This window comes from Cicer arietinum, chromosome 6, assembly GCF_000331145.2.
Source record: "Cicer arietinum cultivar CDC Frontier isolate Library 1 chromosome 6, Cicar.CDCFrontier_v2.0, whole genome shotgun sequence".
In the NCBI taxonomy this organism is placed as follows: domain Eukaryota; kingdom Viridiplantae; phylum Streptophyta; class Magnoliopsida; order Fabales; family Fabaceae; genus Cicer; species Cicer arietinum.
The window spans coordinates 35,562,327-35,572,453 of NC_021165.2; the positions used below are offsets into that span (position 1 = coordinate 35,562,327).

General features: G+C 32.3%; 2 protein-coding genes across 2 annotated transcripts; one reads left to right on the plus strand and one right to left on the minus strand.

Moving 5' to 3' along the window:
• Positions 1-582: 582 nt before the first annotated feature.
• LOC101497107 (uncharacterized) lies at positions 583-3,417 on the plus strand. Its single transcript, XM_004506542.4, has 3 exons — positions 583-776; positions 1,380-1,529; positions 2,743-3,417. Exons 1-3 carry the CDS (start codon positions 765-767, stop codon positions 3,097-3,099), a joined length of 519 nt encoding a protein of 172 aa, XP_004506599.1. The 5' UTR covers positions 583-764; the 3' UTR covers positions 3,100-3,417.
• A 154-nt stretch (positions 3,418-3,571) lies between these two features.
• On the minus strand, positions 3,572-9,804 carry LOC101496789 (E3 ubiquitin-protein ligase XB3-like). Its single transcript, XM_004506541.4, has 8 exons — positions 9,368-9,804; positions 8,163-8,222; positions 7,946-8,017; positions 7,132-7,253; positions 6,896-7,036; positions 6,696-6,803; positions 5,821-6,082; positions 3,572-4,680 (listed from the first exon to the last, which is right to left on the minus strand). Exons 1-8 carry the CDS (start codon positions 9,554-9,556, stop codon positions 4,306-4,308), a joined length of 1,329 nt encoding a protein of 442 aa, XP_004506598.1. The 5' UTR covers positions 9,557-9,804; the 3' UTR covers positions 3,572-4,305.
• Between the last annotated feature and the right edge of the window lie 323 nt (positions 9,805-10,127).

Here is a 10,127-nt window from a genome sequence, read left to right on the forward strand (position 1 = left end):
ATATTGCAAATTTGGTTTCAACTTTGACTTTTCATATTACCTCTCCATTGTTCGTTTAGAGAGACAAAATATAAGAAAAACATTAGGTAAACAAAAATGAGAGAAAAAAAATTATTTTCATTTTTTAGTTTAATTTTTTCACAAATTCTTCTAGTTATAAGAAAAAAAAGTTTACAATAAAAAATATAAGTGTATTCTATTTCTCTCTTTAATCTTTAGCGTCAATCATTTTTATTCTTTTTTTTAATTTTTAGTTCCTCCCGCCGAACATTCTTGATTTTGTCTGTGGAGACGATACTTAATTTACACAAAAATAATACTCTTAATTTTATTATTAATTATTTTACTAAATTATAATTTTTCAATTCAAAGAACATAAATATTCTAAGAGTATAGTCAAACAAAAAATGTCAATTATATATTTAATTTACAAAACATGCATTATTTAAAAACAGTTGTGCATACACCTGTTTGACTTTCAGAAACAGTTAAATATTTGTTGGCAGGTATATACCCTATTCTGTCCCTCTCTTTATCTCTCATGTCCATATCTATTCTACCATTTTGTCATTTATGTACCACAACTTCCTTTATTTTGTTCCTTTGTGCATTTTGTTCAATTTAGTGTTACCTTAGTCAGAGGATACAATACTATCCTTACATAACATTATTCTTTTTGTTTTTTTTCTTCTATGTAGTAACTTATCTGAATTCTTCCTAGTCTTCAATTTTTCCTTTGTCATTCATTCCCTCAAAATCCAGTAATGGCTCAACAGGTATAATCTTTAACTTCCTTATCTCTTCTTTTTATTTTTCACATCACATACACAATCAAGGTGTAATTGCAATGCTTACATCAATTCAAGGTTTTAAATTTTAGTTCCAATGACAAATTTGATTATGGATTTGGACGCTGAAAGAATATTGAAAAGGAGGTTCAGAGTTTGATATTTGCTGCTAACAAATTTTTTCTCTTCTAACAAACTAACCACTAGCATTTGCTTATAGAAAACGAAAAAAAACATAAAATTGACTTTAGTTACAATCAGTTTTGAGATGACAAAAATTTTTGATATTGTGTTAGTTTTGTAGCTACATGCTATATATAACACGCATGTTGCTGCAATTTATAACTTTTCATTTAGGATTTTAAAACATGATTTACAACGGTAATTGTAACTGCAATATTATGATTTTTTATGTATGTGTGCAACATTTAGAATGGCAATGCGATTGCGATTTAAAATATTGTCTGTATCATCATGTTTCATGAAATGGATTTTCTTGAATTAGTCTATCATATTCTGGTTTTGGTATTCTTTTTTTTTTTGTGTGATTATTTTTTATATAGACTTTGCATGGTTTTGGGGTTGAAACAGGAAGAAGGTTGGCCTTTGGGGCTGGGATTATTGAATGCAAGAATTGGGTTTGTAAGAAACAATGATTTCTCTGGATCAATATCCTTCAACACAATGTTCACTAGTTCTTCCATTCATTCAACTGATTCTTCCTCATATCTTGATACAGAGGTTAGTAATTTTATTGTAGCAGAATTTTTTTAACAAATGTGTAATGATAGCTCCTCTGTGTTTATCTGTAAAAAGAAAAAGTAACTATATATGGCATGTGATGATACAGCAGAAAAAGAAGAGAGATGAGAAAAATATTGTAAAAAGAAATGTAACATAAATGAGGATAAGAAAATAAAAAATTTATATCCTTATTCTTTGATGGTTATTCCTTTTGCATTTTTACAACAATAATGTACATAACCAAGTGACAGTATAATTTATTTTATTTACATATGGATCTAAACAAATTACACTATGATGCAACTTTGATATGTTAATTTATAAAACATATTTACAAATATCTCCATGGTAAGATTTGATATAATGCATGTGTAAAAAATGTTATGATAGTGTATAAAAAATTAAATCCTAATAGCAATAGTAAAAATAAAAAAAAGGGTATGGTCCCCATTTTAAATTTGAGATACTTTGCCCTTTCCTATTGGTTTTACTATGACTTTTGACTACGTACTTTGTGATAATTTGTCTAATGAAGATGAAGCTTTTGAAGGAGACCAAACAAGAACTGAATAGAAAAAGGAAATTTCATGTAATGAACATGCTCATAAAGCAAATCTGTCTTCATCTTCCTGTCACTTTCTTTACAATTCCATATGACATGGGGTCCATAGCATGACTTAAACAACCATGGCATGCTTTGACAGAAATTGACATTGATTTTACTTTATTCTTTCATTGATTTAGAACCCAATTGAGAAATAATGTTGCATTCAAATTTTAGTCTTCTACTAATAGGGAAGCCCAGATCCTCTTCTATATCGGTATTTTACAGGCCGTTAAATTAATCCAACCGCCTAGTATACTTCAAACTGTTGGATTAATCTAATAGTTGACCTTTAGTTCAAAACCGAGGAGATAGGAGAGGATCCATAGTCCTCAACATTCTTGAAAAATATTTTCAATGAGTAGAAAACAATATTCAAAAGTATGAAAAAGGCGAAACCGTTAGTATTCTAAAGCAATTCAATTAGGAACCATTATATGAATATCATTCTCACTTGATTTTTTTATTTTGAGTCATTCTAATATAGTTATAGAAAAATGCTGATTTCAATTGAAAATTTACGTTAGATTAGATCATACATGTTCAAAGCAGTTATTATGTGCCATTTTTCTAACTTCATATATATATATATATACCTTGGTTTAGTCGACAGGATCAGTCTTCCATGACAAGAGCATCACACTTGGCAACCTCTTAGGTACTTCTAGTTTCTTAGAACTGTCAAGGAGATCAACAAGAATAAGAGATATGGAACCCTCAAAGGAACACAAAAAGAATCACAAGCTGAAGCATTGGTTGTTCTTCTCACTATGTACAAAGTTAACTACTGATGCAGTGAGTGTGAATGATGTTCCTTCTCTTGGTCAGTACCTTGTTGCAGAGAGAAGAGCTGCAAGTACTTACAGAAGGAATCAATGTGCATTCATTCATGGACATAATGTTTTGTTGCCAGTTCAAGAATCGAACTCGCCGGTTCTTGGCGGTCGGTCAAGCTGCTCTTAATTCACCAGCTTCATTGAGTGAAGATAGTGGAAGAGAGGCAAATAGAGCATTGCAGCAAAATAATGGATATGGAACAACAATACCACTTTCTTGTTTGTGTGGATGATTCAAAAAGTGGTGACACTTAATCACTCATATTAGTTACTTAGTTGTTACTTCATAATCTAACTGTGTTCTCATAATTGGTTACTAAGGGATTGTTTGGATTGACTTATTTTATTTTAGCTCATAAAAACGACGTATGACATATCTATAAGCTCTCCAAGATAGCTTATAAAAATTGCTTGTGGCTTATATGAAAATAATTTGACTTCATTATATCTCTAGTTATAGAAATAGCTTATACATAAGCAATTAATTAAGTTTTTTATCTAAATAAAGCCTAATTTTCTAGTTGGAATGTTCTATTTTACACTACATTCTATACCAATTTTATTTTTCAACATATATTAGAACATATATAATCAAAATATTAAAAGTGAATATGAAACACAATATATTTTCCAACTCATTTTCCAACTCAAAGGGATAAATGAATGCCCCAAATAATATATTTGAAGCTTTACAAATTACAATATATACCTATCATTACACAGCCACAGTTATAACCTGTGCAATAACTAAGAAACAAGATTGAGAATACACAGAATGAGAGAGACTAACCACTTAACTTTGAAATACAAAATCTTCAGTTGAATAAATTGACATGTTCCGGGTTGCAAATGAATCATGGCCTGAAAAGTAGGTTGAGAATGAACGAATCCAAACAAATCACCGAATCGTTGAGTTGAATAAAGTCAAGACGCTCACAGCTTGGATGACGCGAAACCCATAATACATCCAAGAGACGCATGGATACAGCTCATGTCCCTGAGTTGACTACATATCTGTATATGTTGATCATACTCAAGCACCAAGGAAAAATACCTTCATCTCATGCATACTTACACTTCATATATTTCGTGAAATAAAAATAAAAATGTATGCCGAAAGTTCAACCGATAATCGGATTACAAAGAATCAAACTGACCATATAAGAATCTATTTCATCTATTGTCTTGCATGATCTTAACAATCCTTCGGACAATGGAAAAAATGAGCTCAAATAATATGCTACTATAGGTAGATATTCCACAGCACGTGTAAAATCACCATTCATATGTCAAAGAAACCACCAACAGAAATCATCAAGACTTAACAAATCCCTCATTGCTTTTCAGTGTCAATCTTTCCTGAATTGCGGCCAGCAATCCTTCCAAACGAGCCCATGGCTGATAAACTCTTGAAGCTGCTGCTCCCTTCGCTGAAATTTGATCTTCTTGACTTCTTCGGTTTTGTTGTTGGACTGGATTCCACTTCTTCTGTATCACTACTAGTCTTGATCTTGGCAACGATTAACTGAAGAATGGCACCTCGGCAAAATGGACAAAATGGTCCAGTGGTGCAACCGGTTGCAGGATCAGGCTTCTTGAGACAGCATAGCGCGAGGGTACAATGAGCACACATTTGATGACCACAAGGTCTAACCTCAATTGTGCAGACTTGGTCAAAGCATATACAGCATAATTCCATATTGCTTTCCTATATGAGGAGAAATATAGCTGGCAAATAAGTAACTTGTAATTTTACGGAAAACAATCAATTAGGCTCAAGCATCAATATTGTCATGAACCAATTATCCAAAAAAAAATTCTTGCTTGAGTGAAGTGCATGAATGGTTTTATACCAAGGCCCTATTTCGATAAAACAATATAATAAAGCGTTTATAGCATAAACATTTATCATATAAGTGCTTATGTATGAACTATTTTATAATAATAGATCAAATAAAGTCAAGTTGTTATGAAAATAAGCTGAAAACAGATTATGGACATGTCATAAGTTGTTTTTATAAGCTCTCCCAAACAGTCTCACAAGTGCTTGTGTCAGTAGATAAGTTCAAATAAGTCAATCCTGACAAACCCCCAAATATTTCTCCTCCCACATAAAAAGTGTTTTGAGCTTGAAACTATGACAATCTACAAGCTCATCCTACCTTGTGCTAAAATTTAACTTATTTAAAATAATAAGGTCAACTGGGATCATAATCTAGATGACTTGATCAAAGAGTCTTTAATACTATGCCGTGACGTAACTACCTCAAAAGTTTAAATTGTTGGATGAAAGTGTAGAATGGTTTGACATCTAACAATCATAATATATTATCGGAAGAACTAAGAAGGTTAATGATGCATTTCATTTGAATTTATGCAGCAATGTCTAATTTTCATGTTTCCAATGGTAATTATCTAGATCTAAAGAAAATTATAATATTTAACTAATCAATGTAGGTGAGTTCTACGGTGAACTACCTTTATAAGTGGTCCACCATGGACCCGTACTTAAAAATGATCGTAAATTTTAAGGACGATCAATGATACTTTTCATAAGTAATAGCTCGTGATCCTCATCATTTTTATGTATAAGATAGTGACCTAATTGATGTCAATTAAACACGAGATACATATTTGTTTGTCTTATTTTTATAAAATCAGTATCATTTAAGTCACTATCTCAGTAATAAAAATAAAGATGGCCGTTAACATTTACTTTTAAGAGACGACGTCTATGATCGTTGAAGTTTTAAACATTTTTTAAAACTAGTCCATGTTAGAATTTTCCATCAAAGTATTATAATAAAACTTAGAGGCTTAAAGCAGTCAAGAAAGGTAGACTTTGTACCTCAGAATCTGAGACAATATCATCATATTTGCTATCAGAATGTAGAGGAGATCGAGGTGTGTCAGTCTTCTTTAGTAGGGTCTTTTCTCTCTCCCTATTAGCTTCTAGTAACGCATTCTCCAGTAAGGCCTTGGCTTCCTGATTGAGCTCGCCGATAAACTTTAGCGGCGATGGCCAAACAAGCGGTGCAGCCGATGAAGGATCAAGCAGGGCAGCACATGCTCTATGCTTGTGCTTCAGAGCAACTGTGAATGGTATTCTCCTGCAACGAATCATTTATGCAAGAGTTAAATTGTGCAAAGGAAAGAAAAGAGATGAAGAAAATCTCTCTGTACTTGGTATGCATTTGGTTACGCGATGACAACTACTTATACTTTTGAGGTGTGAATATCATACCATCGCAAAAACAGTGAAACACAAAAGCTTCTAAAATGTAGCCTATCGTTAGTCTTAAGTAAAATATTTGACCAATAAACAGTCAAAAGACATTTTTTTCAAAATTATTATTTGAAGAGCTTTTTATGCATAATTTGGATGGTAAGCACTAAGAGTAAAACCATAATTTTGCATTTTTTCTTTTTTTTTTTCAGCTAATCGATTCAAAAATTCAATTTTGAAGTATGAAATACCAAATAGAGGTTCCAAAAAGTAATTTCTTAACCCACAAGTCAAATCTCAAATCTAACAGTGAAGCTTGTCAGTTAATTTTTCTTTCTTGTTCTTCGTGTGAAATGAAATCGATAAACCATTTATGGTAATTAATCATGAAACCTTCCTAGTTTCTTATGGTAATTTACACATATGGCCTACGATCTTGAATCTATAATTACATCATTAAGTTAGTTTCATGAAGAGCTAAACATATAATCACTTACCCGGAAGAATCTAATTGAAGCCTATCTGCTCCCCAAGCAAGCAACATCCGGACACAGTCAACAGAACCACCACGGGCAGCCATATGTAGCGGTGTGCTCCCAGGGAATCTGCAGAATTTGCTTTCATCAGTTCAGTTCTATGGAAAAAACCACCAATTTTTATCAAATAAGAGTAACATAACTTATAAGACAATTATTACCCGTATCCACCGGTTGAAGCGCAAACAAGAGCCCCGTTGTCTAAAAGGGAATGAAGACATTCAAGCCGTCTATGACGAGCAGCAAGGTGGAGTGGTGTAGCACCGTTTCCATCTCTTATATTCACAAATCTAGAAAATCCCCTGACAAAATCATTGAACAATTTGGAATTAGTACCATTCATATTTGCCTGTGCTAGCTTGCATCCATGGATGGGGACCATGAAAGAGAATCTAACCAAGAATCTGCAACAGGTGTGGAATGAGCAGCTGAAAGAATAGCCTTTAGGCAATCTACATGGCCATAATAAGCAGCATAGTGCAAGCAGGTTCTTCGACGAATGGTATCAAACATCAATATCTGAAACATTACAAGAACATGAAATATCAATCCTCTGATTGAGTTTCCAATGATCACACCACAATCATCCCCAATTCAACACACACACATATATGGCTTAAATACAGATTTGGTTCTGCTATTTTGTCTCATTCAGGATTTTGGTCATTCAATTTCTATATCCACAATTTTGGTCTTCTACTGTTCAAAATATCTAACAACTTTTCCACCTATGCATCGTGGATTGAACTTTGATGATTTAATTAGTGAGATACTAATCTGACAACTAAGTTGATAACATACAAATGAGTAGTTCAGTTAGAATCTACCTAGACAGTGTCTATCACCACATTTGGTTGTTGGTGATATACATGGTACATTATGATAACATGGTATTTGATTTTTAAGTCAAAATCCTACTAAACAGTGTCACATCAGCAACTCAGTTGCTACATAAACATCTTAGCTGTCACATCTTCAAAATACATAGGTGTGGAAAAAGTCAGACATTTCAAAAGTTGGAGGACCAAAATCGTGGATTTAGAAATAGAAGGAGCAGAAATTGTGTATGAGAACCAAAACTGTATATAAGCCTATATATTTTTTTTAAATTTTTGTTCCTTTTTACCTTTTTCTCAAACTAAGTTTTTCCACATAAATACATTGAACTTCAGCATATAAAAGTAAAAGAAGGAAGCATAACATTAACATACATTAGCTCCAGCTTGAATAAGTTTTTCCATGCAACCAGTCTTTCCATGCATCACAGCCAACATTAATGGTGTCTAGATATCCGAAAAGAACACAAGAATCAGAATAGAACAGCCAAGTTAGTTAAGTCCAAGAAAGTGCATAAATTATTACAAAGGTGTTTTCAACTAGAAAATCATATGCAAAATCGGAAACACTGACATAGACAAAAACACACACCTGTTTATGGCGATTCAAGACATCAACTTTGACATTCCGGTCCAATAACATGGAAAGCACCTATCCACGACAGAGAAAAACTATATGAGATGCAGGAGAGGACAAATGAAGTTGCATGAATCATTTGTAACAAAAAGCTTCAACTCTAAACACAACTTAGAGCCATTTTGAGTAAAGTACTCAACAAATCAAAGAAAATTTGAAATATCAAACAATGACTAGGACTCTTTTAAATAATAGCTTCATGAATAAGTTGGAATTACCTTACACACCTTAACTCAACTTCATCAGACTCTTACATTCAAGAGATCCCTAAACCAATAAACTCTAAACCAGTGTGTATTTGAGTCAAACGTAATTTTGAATAGAAATTATTTTAGAATTATTTTAGAAGATTGATTTTTTACTCAGAAAATAAATTTGATGTAAAATTTAGTATAAAATGTTCAACCCAATACAAAAACAACTTTTTACTCAAATTTCATTTTGGAAGACACGGAACAATTCAAATAGTTTCTAACTCTAAACCATTTACAGCCAATTTGAATAAACTTTTAAACCAACACTTGAAAACAAAATTTGAAATCATCCAACAATGACCAGAATTAGTTTTAGTCAACTCAATTTCTTCACAAGCTATCTAATTTAACTTCTTCATAAATAAACACCTAAATTCTATAAATTCATTTTCTTTTGTAAATTACAAAACAAAAATACTTATTTTACCTTAAAAAACTCAACTGAGCTAAAATTTAGTCACAAAAGTTTCAATTCAATATCAAACCAATTACCACAAATATTTAAACCACTAAATGAAACTAAACAAGATGCTTTTCTAAGCTTACGCAATAATTTGAAAAAATAAAAGTGATTAATTATAACTAGATGTATCAATGTCGTGTCTATTTTTTTGTAATTAAGATTGTTAATATTGTTAATATATTATTGAACACATGACTCTTTCATCACTCACTCCTTCCTAACTCCGCCACCCCGGCTATCAAATCTATCTTATATTTCTTCGGTGTTGTGCTTATATAGCACTACCACTTCGTATTAAAAAGTGTCTAGTGTCTAACAACATCCGTGAAATACCAGACACATCTTCAATATAAGGTGGCGATGCTATATAGATATTTTTTCATCTAATAAAGAAAAAGAAAAAAGAAAAAAAAGTGAGGAGGAACAAGATTGAATTGAACAACCTCGATCCGACCATTGGCAGCTGCTAAATGAAGCGGAGACAACCTAGCACGACCAACAGAATTCTCCAAAACACCAACATCTTGATAAACCATAGCTTCAACTATCTCCAACTCACCATTAGCAACAGCAGAAGAAAACACACTATTCTCTTTCTTCTTCACCACACAACTTGATTGATTCTGACCCATTTCCTCTCAACCAACAGAACGTGAAAGAGAGGTGGCCGGAAACTTCCTCACGCGCCGCCTTTCACGGCTGTTTGGTAAGTTAGTTGGTGTGATTGAGGAAGTAAAGAGACGGTTAAGTATTGGATTGGAGCGTGAGCGTTGGAGTTTGAACCTGCCCACCGCGATTTCGGGCAGCCTGACCGAAACTGCTTGTTCAATGGTGAATAAAATGAAACCTTTAACGACGTTTGTTTGTTCACACTTAACATGACATCTCTTGCGGTCTTTACTTTTGAAATATCTTCATTCTGTAAAATTAATTAATTTAATCTTGATAGGAAAAGTGAGTTTTAAGCGTGCATGTTTACTTAGTCAAAAAATAAAACACTAAATTGTCTCAATTAAAGTTGGAATTCAAGTTCTTCTTAATAATTTATTTTTAATTAAATTTTATAAATTATTTTAAGTTCAATTAATTACTTAAATTTATCTGAAAATTTAATAGTGATAAAATATATCATACTCTTTTAATAATAACGTTTATAGTATTACTTATTCTCACAAGTGAAATAATGCACTATAAAGTCTTTTT

What these genes read in the sequence shown, in the direction of transcription:
- LOC101497107 (XM_004506542.4), top strand. An exon ending in CCTCATATCTTGATACAGAG is followed by an intron (nt 1,530 to 2,742) that starts GTTAGTAATTTT and finishes ACCTTGGTTTAG; the next exon opens with TCGACAGGATCAGTCTTCCA.
- LOC101496789 (XM_004506541.4), bottom strand. Translation starts at nt 9,556, where the DNA reads ATGGGTCAGAATCAATCAAGTTGTGTGGTGAAGAAGAAAGAGAATAGT. An exon ending in ACACCTGTTGCAGATTCTTG is followed by an intron (nt 7,037 to 7,131) that starts GTTAGATTCTCT and finishes TGATTTTGTCAG; the next exon opens with GGGATTTTCTAGATTTGTGA. An exon ending in GCTTCAACCGGTGGATACGG is followed by an intron (nt 6,804 to 6,895) that starts GTAATAATTGTC and finishes CAAATTCTGCAG; the next exon opens with ATTCCCTGGGAGCACACCGC.